General features: G+C 46.0%; 1 protein-coding gene across 7 annotated transcripts in view; it reads left to right on the top strand.

The window, feature by feature from the left end:
• The window catches only part of AGAP1 (ArfGAP with GTPase domain, ankyrin repeat and PH domain 1), a 694274-nt gene that overhangs the window by 214270 nt on the left and 458570 nt on the right, over positions 1-21434 (top strand). For 5 of the 7 annotated variants that reach the window (XM_072640678.1, XM_072640675.1, XM_072640676.1 and 2 more), the window contains exon 1: positions 545-1962. The exons of the other annotated variants lie outside the window; for them this stretch is intronic. In XM_072640678.1, the coding sequence (XP_072496779.1) occupies positions 678-1962 (1285 nt within the window). In that variant the 5' untranslated portion in view covers positions 545-677. Of the gene's footprint in view, positions 1-544; positions 1963-21434 lie in introns of those variants that run through there. 7 annotated transcript variants of the gene reach the window in all.

The raw sequence follows: 21434 nt of genomic DNA, 5'->3' as shown, positions 1-21434 counted from the left end.
AGCAGGAGCAGGAGCAAGAGCAGGAGCAGGAGCAGGAGCAGGAGCAGCAGCAGCAGCAGGAGCAGCAGGAGCAGCAGCAGCAGCAGGAGCAGCAGCAGCAGCAGGAGCAGCAGCAGCAGCAGGAGCAGCAGCGGCGGCGGCGGCGGCGGAGGACGAGAGGGCTGCGGCCCCGGAGCCGCGAGCTGAGCTCGGCTCGCCCTCGGGGCGTCCGGCAGGCAGTCCATCCATCCATCAGCCCTCCGGGCCTGCTGCAGGGTCCGCCCCCTCGCCCCAGGCCATTACCCGCCTCCGATTTCTCTCCCGCCTTCTCCCTGCCCGAAGGGCAGCCGGGGTTGGGCTCCGGCCCCGGCTCCGACTCCAGCCCCGGCTCCAGTCCCGGCCTGGCCCAGGCCCCGGCTCGTTCTGCAGGGCGGGGCGGGCGCACGCTCGTTTTCCCGATCATGGACCCCCCAGTCCCGGGGGCGCCGCTGGAGCCCGACGTGCCGCATTAGCCCCCCACCCTCAGGGCCCGCGGCGGCCGGGCAGGCGGGCTGAGGAGCGCGAGGAGGAGGGAGAGGGGAGGATTCAGAGGACGCGGACATCTGCAGCCCCCTCCCGAGGGGGAACCGGGAGCCCGGCCGGGATGCTTGCCCGGGGGCAGGCTGCCTGAGCCGGAGGCAGTCGCCCCGGGAGCCGGTATGTACCTGCTGGACGGCGGCGGCGGCAGCAGCAGCAGCCCCGAGCCGGGCCCGGCCACCATGCAGAGGGGGACTCCCCAGAGGAAGACCGTCTACCGCATCTCCGTGACCATGGTGAAGAAGGAGCTGCTGCAGCCGCCGTCGCCGCCCCCAGGAACCCCAGGAGACGCGGCGGGCCCTCAGGGGCCCGGGGCCCCTCGGCGGCGGCGGCGGCTGCCCACGGCCACGGCCAGCCTGCCCCGAGGCGGCCTGCTGATGGAGGAGGTCGGAGAGGACCTGGCGGAGGACGAGGAGGACGAGGACGGCCTGGAGGAGAGGCAGGGAGAGGACAGTGTGCCTAGTCCCCGCAGCTTTCGGACTCGCAGCACTGGCCAGTTGGAGCTGGGCCGCCTCAAGGTGTCCGCTCGGCCGGAGCCCTTCCAGCAAGGCTCATCGTTCGGGAGAACGGCCCTCGCTGGGGCAACTGAGCCGTCGGACTATGGGCCCAGGAGCCCCTCAGGGGGCGATGGCGAGCAGGAGGAGGACGAGGACGGAGAGCAGCTGGCCCGGGGCAGCCCGGGATTTGAAGGGGACCACGAGGCGACTGCAGGGCTGAGCAGCCCGGAGGTGGAGGAGCAGGGTCCCGGAGCCCCTCCACCCGAAGGACCCCCCCAGAGGCTGCTCCGGAGGAGCCTCAGCTTCCGCCACTGGCCGGCCGGGGACGTGCTGAGGCTGCGGGCCCTGTCCCGGGACAAGCACCACCGTAGCTCCGGCTGCCTGCACCAGCCGCCCGAAGGGGAGCCCCTCTGGGCCCCAGAAGACCCCGGGGATGCTCTGGGCGCAGCTGCGGCCGAGATGGGTCCCGGAGCCCCAGAGGGGCCCCTGCCCCAGCCGCAGCCGCAGCCTCAGCCGTCGGAGAAACGCAACACCTTGGACGTGGGCGAGGTGCTCAGCAAGGTGGACCCGCTGGCGCTGTCCGAGCTGGAGCGCTGGGAGCGCTGCAAAAGCAAGAACCGCACATTGGATAACAGCGACCTGCAGCGGCTGGAGCGGGCCCAGGCCCAGGCCGCCGGGGGCCGGGGCCTCTTCACCGGGGCGTCCCTGGGACCTCCCGAGCACCGGCTGCTGCGTTTCTTCAGCGGCATCTTCGCCAGGAAGGACGGCACCTCGACCCCGTTCGCCAGCCCCAATGGCAGGTCCCCCCGTGGCAGCTTCGCCCGCTCTCGAGGCTATTTCAGCAGCCTCAAGAGAGCCGCCCTGGACATGCAGTCCAGCAGCGAGAGCATCGGCGGCTCCCCGCAGAAAGGTCAGCCAGTGTCCTTGGGGCTCTGCGGGGCTGGCACGGCCTCTGTAGGCCACGGGTTCGGGGAGAAAGCCAAGACAGAGCTGGAGATGGTTCTGGGAGCTGGGGAAGGGGCTTGTGTGGGGTGAAGAGTGGGCTGGGGGGGCGCTCTGGGAATGAGGCTGGCAGCCTTCCCTCCCCATCACTGACACTGGTCTCTTCCAGACGCTACTGGGACTCATTCATTCATTTATTCCCAGTGGCCCTAGGTGATCTCTCCCTCACTTGAAGACATTCAGCTGCTACCTGCCTCCCACATGGATCAGGGAAGGGGAGGAGTTGTCGCTCTAGTTTTTCCTCCTTCAGCCATCTAAACCAAGAGCTAAGAGGCCAGGAATGGGGTGTGGGGGTGGATCCTTCCCCCCCTCCTCCCCAGGCTCCTTTTTCTCCTTTGAGAATGATGAACCTGGATCAGTGATCAGTGTTCCTGGAGGGAGGCTGGGTGGTACAGTGGGTTTGGAATCCAGACCTGGGCTCAAATCCAACCTTTTTCACCACCTGTCTGACGGGGCAAATCACTTAGAGGATCAGGGATTTGGAGGACCTTGGAGGTTATCAGTTAGGCCCCTCATTTTGCAAAGGAGGAAACTGAGACCTCAAAAGATTAGGTGAGGTTACCCCAAGTGAAGGTAGCAGAACTAAGGTTTGACCTTGGGATCTCTGCCTCCCAAGCCAGTGTCCCTTCTGCTGCACATATTGCCTCAGCCCCTCTCTGCTTGACTCAGTTTCCTTTTGTGTGATAGAAAGGTTGGATTAGATGACTTCTGAGGTTTTTTCCTGGTCCAGTACAAGTCTGTGATGTCGTGACTCTGAGATAGACACCCCCTTCCCCAGAGGAAGTCACATTAGGGGGGCTCTAGAGGGTGGTGCTTACTGAACCCTGAGGTGAAGGGAGGGGTGCTCTCCAGGCTGGACCCCAGCCAAAGATCCTGGAGAAGATTAGGGAGCAACCGGTAGTCCCTTTTGGCCAGACTAGTATGTAGTTTGGAGCCTGGATGTGGTGGGCCCAAGAGTTTGTAGCTCATCCTAGAAGCCAGAGGTCTTTCCAGGAAGGGATGAATGTCCCAGAATTCTGTTCAGCAGATGAACCAGGACTGGGTCCCATTTATATTGTTCTGTAAAGTTGGCCCAGGGCCTTATCACAGATCTAGCATGCTAGAGCTGGAGGTATAAGGGACAGAGCTCAGGCAGAGTCCAGTTCCCTCCTTTTACCTGTAGAGAAATTGAGACTCAGCTTTGCCCAGTCACTGAACAGGGCCTGCTGAGCAGAGGTGCAATGTATATTCTGGTCTCATGAAGCCATGGGCCCTGTGTTCCACACCTTTCTTTTATAGCCCTCTACCTCATTTGTTTGCATATAAGAAAAGCCTGAGAGCACAAGAGGCGGTCTGGAGTAGTAGATAAAGTTCTGGACTTGGATTCAGGAAGTCCTAGGTTCAAATCTCACATTTGCCATTTAGTCTCTGTGTGACCTTGGCTAGAGGGGTCAGTCTCTCTGTACCTCGGTTTCCTCATCTGTACAAGGAGGAAGTGGAACTTGACTGAGGGAGAATGAAGAGTTTCCAGGCCTAGAGTTGATCATTTTCTAGATTTCCACTGGGACTTGATCTGGCTAATGATAACCTGGTCCCCTCCTACCTGTTCAGTCTTCTTACTCCTTACTCCCCTACACAAACCGTTTGATCCAGTGACACCAACCTCTTGGCTGTTTCACAAATCAGCCCCTTCAACTCTGAGCTCTGGGCATTTTCTCTGGTTGTCCCCCAGGCCTGGAATGCTCTCACTCTTTATTTCTGCCTGCTGGCTTCCCCTGAGTCCCAACTAAAATCTTTCCTTCTACAGGAAGCCTTTTCCAACCCCGCTTAATTCTAGTACCCTCCCTCTCTTAATTATCTCTAACTTTTCCTGTCTAGAGCTTGTTTGTACATATTTATTTCCCTGTTGTCTCCCTCATTCCACTGTGAGCTCCTGGAGGGCAGGGATTGTCTTCTGCCTCTTTTTGTATCCCCAGCATATAGTAGAAGGTTAATAAATGCTCATTGACTGACAGACTGATAACACATCAACCTGTCTGCAAGCATGTCTTAGACAGCTACTTTGTGTCAGTTCTGGGCATGCACAGACAAAAGTCAAATTGTTCCTGTCCACCAGGAGTTTATACTTTAGCTGAGGATTTCTACAAAGAGATAATGGGTAGTTTTTCTGGGGAGACATTAACACCTAGAGGAAGGGCACCCAGGAGAGACTTCCTATAGAATATGGTGCTTGAGCTGTAGGGTGTCAGTCTAAGAGGCGGAAGTGAGATGAGAGTGCATTCTAGGTGTGGAGAAGAGCCAGGGCAAATGTCCAGAGATTTGGACATGGAGTACAGTGTATGAGCAGCAGTGTTTGGCTGGATAGAAGAGTTAGCCAAAGTCAGTAATATGCACTAAGGTTGGAAAGGCTGTTGACAGACAGGTTTGGAAGGCAGTGTATGTATAAGCACTAGCTAGGAGAACCAAGACAGGTGTCTCCATTCTAACTAACCAGCTTTCTCTGTCTTTTTGAGGGAAAAAACCTATCAGTTGTATTTTGTGTTAGTGCAGTCACCCCAGAAATGGTTGCTTTGTTTTTCCAAAACAATTAATTTACACCAAGCTCCATTTTACCCTCATTCTGAGGAGAATCTAGCCACCGAGTCCTGGTTCCAGCCCTCTTTAATAGGTCTTTTGCATCTTGGTAATCATAAACCTAAGAGGAAAACAGTAATTAACTGTTCAGTCTCTAGACTAGTGCCTTTCAAAGAGGTAAGCAAAGTAAAGCCCAGGCAATTACTTAGAATAAAAACATCCCAGGGTGGGTGGGTGGGACCTGTTGCTGCAAGTTAAAAGCTCTGGGGGCTTGGACCGCCCTCCTTTGTGGGGGTGGGGGGATTGATCAGTTGGTTGGGAATGGCCTATATCTCAGGTCCAATGGTGGAATTCCTCCTTTCCTCCCTCCAAGCCTAGGCCTCAGGTAACACCCAAGGTGGTTTTGATGAGGTTTTTGTGGCTTTCAGAACTGATACAATGCAGCCAGGAATTACATTAGTCTGAGGCCTCACAGACATAGTGTGAATTACTGAACAGCACTGAATGTTAATAATATAAGAAAAGGTCCAGGGCACTTACAGAAAATCCAACCAGAACCTGGGGTCCAGCATTGTTATGAAGTGTCCATAATTACAACTGAGCACTCAGGGTTTTTCTCAGTGACCAGGGATTTTCCTTCTACTGAAATGCTTGGAATGTTCAGGGTTCTCAGCTTTCATTCCTTTGGAACTTCTATCAGTGACCAGAAAGATCCAAGATCAGAGCTCTAGAATTGGAAGGGAGCTTAGAGACTGTCTAGTTTAACTCTTCTATTTTCCTGATTAGGAAACCAAGGGCTAGGGCAGTTGGGAGTCCGTGGTATAGTAGAAAGGAGCACTTTGTCTGTCAGTTCTCATCCTGGGTTCAAATCTTGCCTCTGGTACTTATTACCTGAGTGACCTTGACCACGTAATTTAATACTCTGGGACTCACTTTCTTCATCAATAAAATGAAGGTATTGGACTATTTGACTTCCTCTAGGGTTGATTTACTCATCAGGACACCAAATCACCCCATCTTTGCAGGTTTTAGGTTGGCACATTTGCCATAACTGTCTCTCTGTGTCTGACCCTCTAATGATCTCTCCCTTCCCCTACACAAACCTGTAACATTGAGTTTTTGGAGAGGCTTAACAAAGACTGTATTGGGATTTGGGATTAGTTTTTCTTCTGTAAGATTTGTAATGAATCTAGTGTTCATTCTCCCATTGTAGGCCTGTGTAATAATACCCGGACATATAAATCTTAGATCTTCTGTCTGTAGTGCAGAAGTGGTATGTGGTAAGGAAGGATGCCAGCATTTTTTGTGTTTCTTGGCCCTTGCAAAGTCAAATCTTGATCTTTGTGGGCTATTTTAAGATCTGACTTTTTAGCTTTTAGTAAATGCATTAAATTTCCAAGAAATTAAAGATGAATTGTAATAGGATCCCAGAAAGACAAAAAACTGACCTTCCTTCCTTCCTTTCTCATGGTAGAAAAATAGCTTTCTCATTGCTACAGCAAGTCCTCTGAGCCTAGTGATGGGGGATAAATTATTAGTTAACAGATGTTTTATGGGGCATCTATTTACCACAGACCAGACCCTTATTATGGACCTACTGTGTTCAAGGCAAAATTCTAGCAGCTATTATTAAGATAATTCACTTAGGCTCATTGAATAACTTGATGCATATGTTTGGAATCAGTATCCTTTATGAGAGAGAGGTTTGCTCTTTGCTTAGTTTAAAAAAAAGATTGTTAAGCTAGATACTGATTCAAATTAAAACAATGGGATATGATTTCTTACATTTACTCTGTTGAATGGCCATCCTCACTGATCTTCAGCATCCTCAGGAAGTTTTAGTTTGGTGTTTGACTCTAGTACTCAGCACAGGGCTTGGCACACAGTAGGAACTTAGTAAAGACTTATTGAATTGAACCTATTGATCACAGGCCCTTCTGTGGTGCTTTCCCCATGCCAACCCGGTGAGGGGGGTATGTATGGATTATTACCTGCATTTTGCAGATGAGGTAACTGAGGCTGTGAGGAGCCTTGATGGCATAGTAGACAGAGCACTGTACTGTATTTGGAGTCAAATAACCTGTGTTTCAATTTTTACTCTGCCCTTCTTCCCCTGGGGTCCTTGAGTGAATATATCACCCACCGGGACTTCAGTTATTTTTATGTGATCAGGGCTGGCTCATCCCGAAGGTCTCCTCCAGGTCTTAATCCCATGAACCTATGAAATAACTTGCTTAGGGTCATACAGGGAGTAAGGGGCATCCCAAGGTTTCTAGTCCAGTTCCAAGCTCTGTCCTTTTTCCAATATGCCTTATATACATTGCTGAATTACTGATTTATTTTTGGTTTAGTCCCAAATGTGCTTCAAGGAGTAAATGCTGACATTTCCAAAGACTCAAAGTCTTTCAAAGCATTTTATTACATGTATTATCATACTTGAAGCTCCCAATGGCCCAATGAGATGGACTCAGTGCTGCAGGTATTATAACTGCCAGAGGAGGAAACTGAGGCTCAGAGAAGGCAGTGGAAGTTGATTCCAAGTCTTTATAATTCCAAGTCTAATGCTCCATCCAATGCACCACCCAACCTCCCTTTACTTGATGATTTCCTCAGGGGCTCTTAACCATTGGGCAATATTGTCACATTTTTAAATGTAATTTTAAAAGTTTCATGAACACATCATGAATGTTTATTTGGTTGCACAGAGTACAAAGGAGGGAGAGAGGGAGTGGAAGAGAAAGATGGAGAATTTGAGTCCTATGAATATTTATGCATATATAGGCCCTAAAAATCTTAATGCAGTTTTAAGCTATTAAAGACTTTTGGAAAACTCTACATAGAGAGATATTGGATGCATTTAGAGAGAGAGATATTCTATCAATAAATATCCACATATAGATCTGGAGAAGCCTTAGATATCATTTTACAGAGGAAAAAACTGAGGCCAGGAGGTCAGGGACCTTTTGGGTGGCAGAGCCTGGTTGGAATGTAGGTCCTTCAGCCAAGGCAAAGTGCTCCTCTTCTGACAGAGATCTAGCTCCTGATGGAACCCTAAAGTCTCTTCTTGGGCTCAGAGCTCAGTTTCCTCATCTGGCCAATGAAGGTCTGAGCTACATGATTTTTGAGGTCTCTTCCATATCTTAATGCTGTGACTAGATGACTTCCAATCTATGGTCCTCATCTATTCAACATGAACACTAAACTAAGCACCTTCCCAGTTCTTAATCATGTGATCCAACGATTTCCCTGTTAGGGCCTTAGCAACCTCAACTGTAGAAGGAAGTGATGGACCCCTTTACCTCTCAGTCCCATGATTTCATAATTTTACCTCCCTGGGCTTCCTTAGGAAAATGGGAACTCTAAAAATCCTAATAGTCCTGCCTGTACCCCAGTAATGGCCCTAGGACCCATTTAGTGGGAGATAAATGATGAATGAATAGATCCTCTCCCCTAGCTTGGGTGATCTATAAAGATACCAGGTAAGATTTCTTCAGAGACCAACAGGCAGAGTGATATCTGAAGAGGCCAATTCTAGGGGAACTTTTTCAAAACAATGTAGTCTTTCTAGCCAGTGTGCCCCATCCTTTCAGGAGCCCAGTGATTGGAGCTAAAAATGATTCCTTAATGTCAATAACTCACTGATAGTTTTCCTTTTCCAATAAGGCAATGTACAATCTCTGTCTCTCTCTGTCTCTCTCTCTCTCTCTCTCTCTCTCTCTCTATCTCTTTCTCTCCCTCTCTCTCTCCCATCTCTTCCTCCCTTTCTCCCATGTCCCTTCTTTTTCCCTCTCCCTCTTTCCCCTTCCCCATTTCCTGCTTCCCTCTTCTCTATCTGTCCCTTTTTGTCTCCCCTTTCCTCTCCATGGACAAAACAGAGAAGTGATGATTCTGAAGGACACAGAATTCTTTGGTCACCCTAGATAGCATTAGTAGTTTTCCTAAGGAAAGTGTGTGTGTGTGTGTGTGTGTGTGTGTGTGTGTGTGCGCGCACGCACACACGAACCCAACATTAAAATTCCTTATCTTCTGCTTTTTGGATGTGCTGTACTCTGCCTGTTTGAATAGCTCATATTAAGTCTTTACTGAATTAAAAAAAGAAAATATTTTTCGTGGCTAGAGTATCATACTTATGTGAATCTATACACACATACACATACATATGTATGTGTGTCTATATCTCTGCCTCTATCTCCAGGCATCCTCTTTGAGTGGGGCTCTTGGATTAGGCTACATTGAACTTTGCTCTGGCTTTCTCTTCAGAATCAAGCCCTGATCAGCACAAGTGGACATTCCTTCTGTAGGAAACTTGAATGGATGTCCTACACCTAGATATGAAAGAACCCTGGAGATGGGCTCACTCCTGCAGAGTCCCTGTTCTCAGAGCATAGCCAGTGTTCTCTGAGGTCCCGCCACCTTTGCCAATGGGCCCAGGAAGTAGGATCCGCCATGTAAGCCAGCTTGGCTTTGTCATTAACAAAGATTCCATGTTATGCCAGTGGTAGGAGAGAGGGCTTTTTTCTTCTCCTCTTTACGTCTGTTGAATATTTCTCTGTGAAACTTCATCAAAGAACACAAATTTAAGAAGTACCTACTATGTGCTGGGCACTGAGGATAGTCAAAGAAAGAAGGAAACAACCCTTTCTTTCTGGAAGCTTCCACTTATGAGAGAAGGAAAAATTCCAGGTAGTTTGCATTTCATTAGTTCTTTGATTTAAATGAGTGGTTCTTAATCCTGTGTCCTGCCCCACCCACCCCCTCCACCCCACCCCATCTCCTGGCATATGGAGAGGCTAATGGGGCCCTTCTAATAGGCATGTTTTTAAATGCATGAAAAAAAAAATACTGAGGATGATAAAAGACATTAGTCATCTTGCAATAGTGTGTGTGTGTGTGTGTCTGTGTGTGTGTGTGTGTCTGTGTGTCTATTTTAGTCAACCTCATGGATCCCAGGTTTAGGTCCTAATTTAGAGATAGAAGGAAGGTCAGAGTTTATCAAGTCTAACCGTCTTATTTTATTGAAAGTTCAGAATGCTTTAGTGATTAGTTGATAGACACACAGCAAGTAAGTGTTGGAGGCTGATTTGAGTCCCTACTCCCCATTTTGTACAAGACAGACTGAGGCCCAATCAGTCTCACTCATCTATCAGGCAGTAGGTGATGTACCTGGGATCAGGAAGTCTGGAGTGGTAGAGCCTGGACTCTGCTTGCCTCTGAGGCCTCCTTCCCCTTTTTTGGGTAGCTACTGTGTGTTTTTGGTGCTGACTAAAGATATCTTTCTCTGATGATGGGACATGCTTTGAAATTTTTGTTTAAAAAAAAAAGATCAGTAGTAACAATTTGTATAGGGACCACAGCTATCTTATTAGATGCTTCCATGATGAAAACCCAATGAACAAAGAAATGCTCATTCTCTGGAGTGAAGTCACCAAGTAGACCAGGTGGGGGAGGGGAATAAAGAAGGATATCTCTTGTGTATTGGGTCAGCTCTTGGTAGGAGCTGAAGGGGATAGCAGCTGAGTTAATATATCCAGATTACAAAGAACTGAGGAGGAATTAAGGTCACTGAATGAGAGAAAAGAGGAGGGATTAATGCGCTGGTATCAGAGGGAATACCAGATGCCTGGAATGGGGACTCCCCCCACCCTTTTCCTTTTACATTTAGAGGAGATCAAATTCATATTCACCATTAGATTTCTTCTTTATTTGGCTGGCACAAGTGACCCAGAATCATAGGTTTTGTGGATTTTTAAAATGTGTTACAATCATTTCCCTCTCCCAGCCTTCTATTGGTTGATTGGTATATTTACCCATTTATGACTCCTGTGCAGTGGGAGTGGATATTCCTGTTTGGTGGATTTCTCTTTGGAGGAGAGATGAACAGAATCTTAGAATTTTGGAATTGACAGATACCTTAGATGCTGGAATCCCTTTATGATGTTCACATTCAAGTCAAATAAGCATTTGTTGAACACCTCCTGTGTGTCAGATGCTGGGACTACAAAGAAAAAAAAAGAAAAAAACTTATCTCCCCTCCCTGCCAGGACCTTACATTCTTCTGTTGAAAACTATGTGTGCACAGAAAATTTATTATTCAGAATGACATGGTACTTGATAAAACATTTAATTATTGGTAGGTGAATGCGAAATAATTTCCAAAGGGAGAGAACAGTAAAGGCATGGAAGGTAGGATCAGGAATGCAGCAGTTGAGTAGTGCTTTTATGGAAGATCGGGATTCTAAGCATCTGAGATAGAGAAGGCATGTCAGCCACTGAGACTAAGGAGAATGATTTCTACAAAGGTGTGGAGGCTGGATATGGATTGTTGTGTCTGGCCAATCTGCCTGTGATCCTAGAAAGATTAGTGGGATCGGCCTTGAAATGTGTGAACTTCGCTGCTGAGCCTCGTGTCCCAGTGGATCTTGAGAATCAGCAGCTTATCATAAAATACATGGGGCTTATAAGCTACTCCTGGGTGGTAGCCTAGGAATACATTTTGTCCACCCATTCTGTATTTGCCTATTTTATAGCCTTGTCAAGGGATTTAAAAAAATAGCATTCAAGATATGTGGGGGCTTTTGTTCCTTTGGTTTAAAAAAGAAGAGATCCCAGAGTATTGACCAATCTTGAATTTGTGAATTAGTTCCAATCATTTGCAACAAGACTTTTTCAACTAAGGGCAGTTCCATGGGAGAGAAAATTAAAAAGTTCTTGGGAACCTAGATTTTGGCAGCTCTCAAAGAGGCTGTTTCTGGTAAATATGGAGCATTTCTTCCTCTTCTGAGCTGACAATCTTTGGAGACCAGTATGGGTGACATTCACTCATCTGAGTTTTCATTCATTGGAGACCTAGTCCTTGAAAGGGTCCAGTGTTGGCTCATCCATTCATCTAACAAGGATTTGTTAAGTATTCACAGCTGCCATCATCACCAGTGACTTGTTGTGGTGATGGAGTTGGGAGGGGGGAGGAAATCTTCCAATGTGAGCTGTGATTTGGGAGCCCTTGAGCCTAGTGCCTGAGAGCAGGATCCTCAGACTGGATGGGGCTTTGCCACCCTTCCAAGGACATACCTGCCTCCCAGCTTTTTAGCTGATGGTAATTTGCTGGATTTACACTGTTTCTTCCTCTGTTTGATAACTAGCAAATGCTGCTTAAAAATAGTTCCTTGTATGGGATAGAAAACAGATGAGGAAGGACTTTAGTCTTTGGAATGTGAACTGTGAACAGCATCTCATTGTTCTAGGTGTGTCTGTGGGTCCAGAGGCGAGAATCTGGCTGGGGAAGGTAGCCAGTAGAAGAGCTAGTTACTGGGGTGGATTTTCCCCTTGTCAGAGTGGCATCCTTGAGGGGCATCAGAGTCAGGCAAAAAGCATTTTCAGAGACTTTTCTCCTTCTCCCAATCCTAATTTCCTTCAATAATCCTTGGAAATCAATGTCAAGGCAGAGGATTCAATTCATCAAAAGTGCTTTTTTTTTTCTTTTTCCTTTTTAAAAAATTGGTGCACCTTCCTCATTTCTCCTTCCTCTCCCCAACATTCCAGTCACTTCTCCCAGCACTTCTTAGAGTAGACTGACCAGCTCCAGTGCCAAGCCAGAGAACCACTGGGCCTGTTTTCCTCATCTGTAAAATGAGATCATTCAACATATAATCACTCAGGTCCCTTCTTGCTCTTAGTCTACCATGCTGTGATTTGAAAGAATATTGGTCCAGTCAGATCTGTGTCAAATCCCACCTCTACCACCTACTAACTCTGTCAGCTTGGACAAGTCATTAGTCTTCTTGGGGGTCAGTTTTCTCTTCTATAAAATAAATGAGTTGGATTTAATGGCTTTTATAGAGACCATAATCCTGTGTTAAGTCATGTTGTACCTCTCTAGACCTTAGCATCCTCTTCTTTAAAATTAGGGGGCTTAGACTAGGTCATTCTAGCTAGACCCTCCCGGTGATGACCCGGATGCTGAGCTGGTGATGGTGGGGATGGGTGGAATTCACTCTGGACCCTAAAAGGAAAGACCACATCTTTGGGACTTGAACTCAAAGCCCCTGAACCAAGTCCCTGAGGCATCACTCATCCCAGTCAATAATCCTTTCAACTCTCTTTTCATTGTGCCCCCTACCCACACCCTAGCCCTTCATTCTCTGTTACCTCTCACTCAGTCCAACCTTCAATACGCTGTTACCCAGTCCAATCCTTATTTCCCATGCTCAATGCCATCTGGACTCCTTTTCTATTGCCTTGAGTCAAATTCTTTCAGGGCAGACCCGCACCTTTTGCCCTTGAATTTCAGGGTTTCCAAAACCCCTAGACCCCAACAATATTGTAGGATTTCTCCCCTCCCCCAGCCTCTAGACTGGTTGTAGCCCATTCCTGGTCCTTGCTATGGCCAGAATCTCTTCTTTTTACTCTCTTTGTGGAAATCTTTCAGTGAACTGTCCTCTTTGACTCTGTGGAGCCCAAAGCAATTAGTGTGGCTGAGACATTTTCCATTTCTTCTCATAGTAAAGACCAATTTTTTGATTTGTAATTGAAATGAAGATTTCTCAGAGTGAGGGAAGGGAGAGAAATACCAGAAGCATTTTGTGCTTTCCCCCCTCCCAGCATGGGTGACCCTTAGTTTTTGTATTTTAAAAACTGAAACAATTTTGTCAATAACTTCAGCCCTAAATTGTTCATTTAGGATGCTTCAAAATGACCTCAGGCTTCCTATTGTTAGTGCTGGCCCAAGATGTCATAGATAGGGGCTGACTTTGGAGTCAGAAGGGTATGACCCTAGGCAAGTTGCTTTCCCTCTCTGGGCCTCAGTTTGTTCATCTGTAAAATGAGTGCATTGAACTCAGTGATCTCCAGCAATTCACTTAACTTCAATTCCCTGACCTAGGTGATCTCTGAGGCCAACTTGCACTTTTAAATCTATGATCCTACAATCCCTTCCTGCCCCTAAATTAGATGATCCAATTTACATGCCCTCCACTCTGACCAGAGGACCCTGTGGATTGTAGACACTTTGGGAAATGGTAATTGAATTAAATTTTTCTTCTCTGCCCATTTTAAAATGCATGTTAAGTGGAGGAATGGAATTTGGGATGTATGTCATTCCTAATGGAAGCTGAATTTGTTTATATTTTTAAAAGCTTTTCTTCCCATTTATGTTCCTCTCAATTCCGCCTTTTCTAAGACTGTTTGGACTTTTCCCCGTAGGTGGCTATAAACATTACTCTGCAGTGGAAACCTCTTTGCCTGCCAAATCCAGAGTTACCCTTGTTATCTAAATCAGGGGAAGAATTCCTGTAAAATTTAAACTATTGTCTGAAATACACCTTTTTGTGTTTAATGGCATGGTGGGAGGTAGTCCCAAGTGCCCTGAAGGGAAGCCTTCCAAATGGTAAACTGAGGTAGCATAGAGCCCTCCCTATGTCCTCCTCCAACGTATGCCAAAGGAGTTTGTGCTTTGTCTTCTGCAAAATATTTAGGTTTGCTAAGATGGTTCTTGAGTCTGTGACATGGGATTCACCCCACCATCCTGCAGTATTTATGTTTGGGCTGCCTGCTCTGGACAGTTGTTTGTAAGTGAAAAACCAAGCTTTTAGGCAAGTGACTACACTGTGACCACTTCAGATAACAAAGTACAGTGACATGAGGCTTTCCCTCCCAACTTAGAAGCTTTTGGGGTTTCTTTCCAGAAAGAGGGTCAAGTGTGTGGGGAGGTTAGCAGATGGATGACCTTGATCTTCCTGACTTGGAAGGCCACCATCAGCCTAAGGCATACTTGCTTCCTCTTCTCTTTGGCACTGAACTCCTTCCCCAAACAGGCTTAGATAGAAGGTGGCCTTGTGTGGTGAGAAAGCCAGCGGCCATCGGGCAAAAGCATCCACTTTGTAAGGATCTGGAAACTGACTCGTTCAGTGTTGCCAAAGGCCACATCTGCCCAGGTGGGGATGGGATAAGTCTCTTTGCTTGAGGGTGGCAGAGGATGGGGAAGGTTTGACGGAGAATGGGAAGTGAGATCAGGGGAGATAGGGGACTTGAGGTGCAAGCTGGTTCCTACCAACAGTGAAGCCTTCTACTTCTTTATTATGTCTGGGATCCCTGTGACCTCAAATAGGTATTGTTTAACCAAGGGGCTTCATTGGAGGGCAAGTCCCATGTTCCCTGGAGTGAGGGTGTTATCCGATTAGAAGAAACCAACCATGTTTTTATGTCCATTGCTAGTTCTGACCTTGAAACAGGTGAAATCCCAGCATGTTTGGGGGGTGTGCTACTCTCATGTCAAAAAAAAGTACCCAGTAAGTATTTGGCCAGATTGGTTGTTTTTTCCTCAAATAATTTCATTTGGATTTTTTTTGTGTGTGAAAAATTCTTAGGTAAAAAATCATGCTTTGCTTCCTCCAAAACCCAGCTCAGGTGACACCTCCTATAGGAAGCCCACTTTGATCACCCCCAGGAATTTACACTTTCCCTTCCTAAAACGACATCTATATGCTTCATGGTAACCCTCATGTATGTGTGTTATTGCTCCCCAGGAGACTATAGGATGTTAGGATTGTAGGTTCTTAGATTTAGAGTTAGTAAGAATGTCAGAGGCTGTAGAGTCCAACCTTCTCACTTTACAGATGAGGAAACCGAGGCTGAGGGAGTTTCACTGACTTGCCCAAGGTTGCACAAAGAACCCCATAACCACTGTTCTCTGTAGTCTTCATACCCTCCGTGCCTAGTATACTTCCTAGCTCAGGAGAATAATTTCCCAGTTGTTCATGGATTGATCATTTCATTCAGTAACCAGTTAATAAAAACCTACTCTGTGCTGATGAAATAATGTCTTCAAGGAGCTCTTTCTCTTGCAACCATTTTTCCCCTTTAGAAATGTTTTATCCATGCTTATTTTTTCATCTCCGACTTTTTCCAATTTCTTTTTCCTTCTCCCCAAAAACACTGCCTTGTAACCAAGAAGTACAGTTAACCCAGATAAATCTTCACTTCCTGCTGGCTACCATTGAAAATGAGTACTTCATTCTCCACTTAGAGTTTAGATCTAGATCTACATGTTTGTATCCATATGTAAATCTCTTTTGTCTTCATATTACCTATATTTCCTAATGTGAGCTCTCCTAATAAACTGAAGAATTTTATTTTAAACAGGGCAGTTTAACAAAACCAGTCACCTCCACCCCAATCGGCTATCTCTATAATTCCACACCTACCCGTAGTCGTCCATCTTTTCCAGAAAGGGCAGGAGAAGAACTACCTTCTCTTCTTGGGATCCCAGCTGGTCATTTTCAGTTCAGGACATTCAGTTTCACCTGCTTTGTTGGTAATGTTCTTACATTGTTGTGTGTCATTGTATATATTTTCTTGGTTTTTCTGATTTCTCTTTGTAGCTTAGCAGGTTCATGTAAGTTTTCCCATGTTTGTTTTCATGTCTTTGTCATTTTCATTGTTCCTTCTAGCATTGTGATGTTCCCTTACATTCACTTCAGGTGCCACAATTTGGCCATTTCGATTGATGGGCATCTACTTTATTTCTAGCTTTTTACTACAGTAAAAATTCCTGCTGTAATTTTTTGGTGTATTTGGGTCCTTGCTTTTTGTCATTGACCTCCTTATTTCTATTCAGTTTTATTCAATTTAATACACTTTAAACAAACAAGCAAACTGTCTACTATATAAAAAGCCCTATATGAGCTATTGAAGATAGGGAATTCACATAAGCAGGAGGAGGTATCCTGTCAAGGGATGAAAACAGCAAATCAGCCAATTTGACAGGAACATGGGGAAGCCATAAGGAAAGAGACTCGGTTGGAGGGGGTTGTATTTGAGCCTAACGGGGTCCCCTGAAGTTTGTTGAGCAGGGAGGGCCATGATCTCATCTATGCTTTCAGAATATCATGTCAGCAACAACCACGTGGGGAAGAAACTGGAGAAGGGAAGAAATTACAAGCAATTGCAATAGTCTAGGCCAGTTTGAACTAGGGTGGTGACCTTGTTAGTAGACAGAAGAGAGCAGAGGTGAGGGATGTTGTGCATGTAGAAGCTAATTAAATGTGGAATGTGAGTGACTCTCAGGCAGTAAAACACCAGTGCAGATAAGAGTGATACAAGATAGGGCCTGAAAGGGAGAGAGGAAAGAGAATCATGACTGGAAAGTGCTCTGTTGGATGTGGAATTAGGAAGACCTGGGTTGCTCTCATTTGGCTGGGGTCTGGTTGAGCCTTTGCTCTTTCACAGATTCAGGAGGATTTTTCTGTGACTCAACTCCTGTCATCAAGCCCACCACAGTGACCCAGGTAGTAGAGAGACTATAACTGATATTTAAGAATTGATTTCTTTGCTGCCCTGACTGTTGGTCACAGAATCTAAGAGTTGGGGAGGATTTCTGAGGCCATCAGCTGGATTAGAACCTGACACATCAGTCTGGTGATAAGCTGGTACTTGCTGCGAGTCTTCAAAGGAGGTAGCCCATTCCTCTTGGAATTCCAGCTCAGATTTTAGGGAGCCCTTCTTGAATCAAAACTAAGTCAGCCTTATCCCTAGTTCCACTCGTTGTCTCTTGTTCTCCCTTCGGTGGGGGGGCCAAGCCAAGAAAGTTGAATCTTTTTTCCCTGTGACAGTCATTGAAACCCCCATAGCCAACTTTCACATGTCCTCGAAGCCATCTCTTCTCTCTTTGTTCTGTAGTGATTCCATCATCCTCTAACTGTGTCAAGAAAAAATATTTCAAGCATCCTAAAAAATTAATATGCCATCTGCTATGATTAGCATGCCAGAAATTGTCAGTTTCCTTCTTGAAATAAATTTTTATTGCTATTTTTTAAAATATCACTTATATTTCCCAATTTATCCCTTGTGGAGAGCCATCCCTTGTGATGAAGAAATGGGGAGGGAGGGGATGTTATCAAAACTTTGCCACATGTTGAAAAGGTTTGACATTATATGCACTGTTGTGCACCCATAGTCCCCCACCTCGGCAGAGAAGTAGGGGCAGGTGACTTCTCATATCTTGGCTCCAGGCCACATTTACTGTTGTGAAGAGATTTAGTTTCTATGTTTTAGAATCTACAAGACTACTCCCTCCCCTTTTTCTTTAAATACCATTGGGAACTGCCAAAGCAGTCAAGCTTTGCTTCCAAGCAGTGCTGCTTCTAACTTGGATGGCGGAGTTCAGACATTTTCTGAATCTTGTGGCTTCTGGGCTTGGAGGCCTCCTTTTCTTTGGTCCCTTTACAACTTGTCTTCTGGGATGACTCAGTGACCTTGGGAGAGGTCATCTCATCTCTCCACAAGAGACCTGAAGTTTATGGTGTTAGGATTGCCTTGGATTATTCTGGTGTGCTGGTTTATCATGCATGTCTGTCACCTGTCCATACTTACCTTTGTTGGAATGTAAAGGTGGCAGGGATTCACAACCAACACGATGATGGTGATGATGATAAATGTTGTTGTCTGACTGTCTGTGACCCCATCTGGGATTTTCTTGGCAGATACTGGAGTGGTTTGCCATTTCCTTCTTTAGCTCATTTTACAGATGAGAAAGCTGAGGCAAACAGGGAGAAGTGACTTGCCCAGGGTCACCCAACTAAGCAAGTGTCTGAGATCAGATTTGAATTCAGGCCTTGCTGACTCCAAACCCGGTGCTACACAACTGCCCTTTGATGAGAATTACCAGCTAGTAATAATAACAACAACACTATTCCGTCAAAATATAAGCTTCTAGCAAGCAGGGGATGTTTCCCTCTTGTCTTTCTGTCTTCAGTCCTTGGCATGGCTTTGGCACAGCACCCGGCCCATCGCACGTGCTTGGTAAGGGCTTTTTCATCGATCAGGGAGAAATAAGCTTAACAAGGATTTGTTGATTGATCAATGAAAATTATTGACATTTCTATTACCCTTTAAGGCTTGTAAAACCCTTGACATGCATTATTTCATTTGATATTCACAATAACCCATTGAGATTTAAAAAATTTACATTTATACAGCACTTTCAGATTGCAAAATCAAGTATGTATGTATATATATATACACACACATATATATGTAAGTAAGTGTGCATGTATAGAATGTGTGTATATGTATATATGTATATTATGTATGTATGTATGTATAAGTATTCTCACAGCATCCGTGGGAGGTAGGGGCTGTCATTATCCTCATTTTATGGATGAGAAAACTGAGACTCAGAGAATCAGCAAACAGAGGCCCACACAGCTATTTATTTTCAGCAGCAGGATGAGAACCTGGGCCTTTTTTCCTTCCAAGTTCCCACTCTTACCCACAATGCCATCTAGGTACCTCAAAGTAATAGATCATTCTGTCAAAAATTAATTTTTTTTTCTGAAATAGTTGCTGATCCCAGCTTTCTGCTTGAAGAAAGCCAGTATATCAAATGCAGTAATGTCCCCAGCAGAAGGATCCCAGGCAGGTGGTAAAGGGGGCTTGTTTGGCATCTCAGCTCCCAGCTGTTTGGGTCATTCTCTGGGCAATCTCAGTCGGGGTGAAGTGCAGGAAATGGGGAACGGAAGCCACGTAGTCTTCCCAGTGCATTAATGAGCACTGTCTTTGATTCCTCTCGCTGCTGCTACAAGAACCATCTTCAATGTCCTTGACTACATGGAGGCCAGTTCCTTGCATGGCTGGGCTTTTCTGCCGCATAAGTGTTCTTAGAGGTTTAGGATGGTTTAGGAGGTTTCTCTGTCTGAGATACACATTTTATTTTAATTTTTTTTTGGAGGTGGATATAGAGCTTTCCTACAGGGGCCCTTCCATCAATTTCCTCATACTTGGTGAGTGAAAATATTCAAGCCAACTCAGGCCTTTCCCTGCCTTGAATCTTCCATCATCCATGTCTCAGCCCTCCCCCCACCTCTTACTGGTGCTTTTGTTTCCCAAGGCCCCGAGCAAGCTCACCTGTACCTGGAGGCCCTTCTAGATCTTCCCAGCTGCCACAGTCCCACAGTACCATGCACTTTACCAATATTTTGTGTTTACACATCTATGCATTTATTGTCCTCCAAGATGCAAGTTTTTTGACAGAAAGGACTATTTCATGTATTGATTCTTTTTGTGTTTTGCCTCCAGGGCCTTAGTCAACTATAAAAAAAATGTTTATGGGAGGGGAAAGGTGGAAAGAAGGGAGGGAGGGAGGAGACAGGCCCAAGCTTGAGGCAGAAGAGAAGAAGCATCCTTCTCTCTGCTTAATGATAGTCGGTGCTTAATAAACGCATTGGGATTGGTTTATTGATTTTTGGACATTGATTTCTTGTTTAGGTACCTTGGACATGTACACTTTAAGCTACAATCAAGTCCAGGGAACCAAGCACATCTGGGGCTTGTACTAGCAGTTGTCCAATTCCTACCCATCCTTTGAAGTCAACCTCAATGGCATCTCCTCTGTGAAGCCTCAGTGGATCTCAGAGCTATACTCAGAGTGATGACCACTTCTGTAGGTACTGAGGAAGGAATCCATTCACTAGCTAGAGAGTTGGCCCAGGTGCCTTGGGTTGTTTCCAGCTTTTCTCCTAGGGGTAGAGATGTAGAACTCATAGGAGAATTCAGAAACCCTCTTGAATAAAACCTCATTTTACAAATGAAAAAACCAAGCCTCACGGAGATGAAATCACCTGTCTATTGTGGTTGACCACCTGGGCTTTGACTCCAAATACAGTTCCCTGTCCCCATACCATGATACCTCATAGGGTCGTAGTTCCAGAGCTGGGAGGAATTAGCCTAGTGCCCTGACTTCACAGATGAGGAAACTGAGGCCCAGGGAGGTAAAGTTACTTATGCCTGGCCCCCCTGTTCAGAAGGAGAAAAACCAGGATTCTTAGACCTCTGGCTAGTGAGCTATTGCTAGACTTGAACTTAATCTGTTCAGTTAGTATCTTAGGCTAAATCTTAATTGAGATGAGGTCTCCTTCCAGCAGGGCAGACAACTTTCTATGTTTGTAAAGTTCATTCTAAATGGCTAAGTTTCTGTGGCTGGGCTGATCCTCACATGGCAGTACCAGTCTTTCACCTATATTTGAAGTCTCCCTCTCTGAGAAGGCCCTTCCAGTACTTGCTTTTCAGTGGCATGATCCTGGAGACCTCTGGATCTCCTCCCTCCTATCTATCCTAATGTGAGCTCAGATGTAGACGTGATCATGATGGTTTGGAGACGCTGAGAGAAAGAAAAATTCCCTCAGAAAATTTCCTTCATGACAGGATGTTGCTGGTCACCAGAAAGTTCTGTTTTGTATGAGCTTATCTGGAGACAGCTGTGGCTTTGAGGCCATCACTGGGCCCTTACTTTATCCCAGAACAACTTTAAGTTTTCGTTAGTGTTTATTTATCTTAGAATATCTTTGAGTGAATTCATTGTGTTGTTCTTTTTCCATGATGATATTTTCACTTTATTCAGCAGACACCTCATGAGTAGTTTTAAGTGGCCTCTCAAGGACATAATTCTCAGAGCTCTAGCAGGGTCCAGGATTAGAGACAGAGCTCTGTCAGAATCCCTGACCTAGGGTATGAGGCTTGTCCTGTCAGATGTTTCCAAAGCTCTTAGGGGAGCTATGTTTTTATTTATGCATTGTTTGGGGGCAGATGTGTATCTAGCCACCTCTGCTGGGTCTTCCAGAACCTGGAAACAGTGTACATCCACAAAATTACTGCCCTTCACCTGAGCAGCCATGGGATTTATGTAGGTGGTCCCTTTTGAAATAGGAACACCAATAAAGCAAAAGTATTGTTTAGATTCTTTTACCTTACAGGCATTGTGTTAAGCCCTTCATCAAAATACAAACCAGCCAGGCAGCCACTGCCCAGAAGGAGGTTATATTTTAATGAATGAGTCTA

This window comes from Notamacropus eugenii, chromosome 2, assembly GCF_028372415.1.
Source record: "Notamacropus eugenii isolate mMacEug1 chromosome 2, mMacEug1.pri_v2, whole genome shotgun sequence".
In the NCBI taxonomy this organism is placed as follows: Eukaryota; Metazoa; Chordata; class Mammalia; order Diprotodontia; family Macropodidae; genus Notamacropus; species Notamacropus eugenii.
The sequence above is the reverse complement of the archived record's forward strand: the minus strand, read 5'-3'. Positions and strand labels throughout refer to the sequence as shown.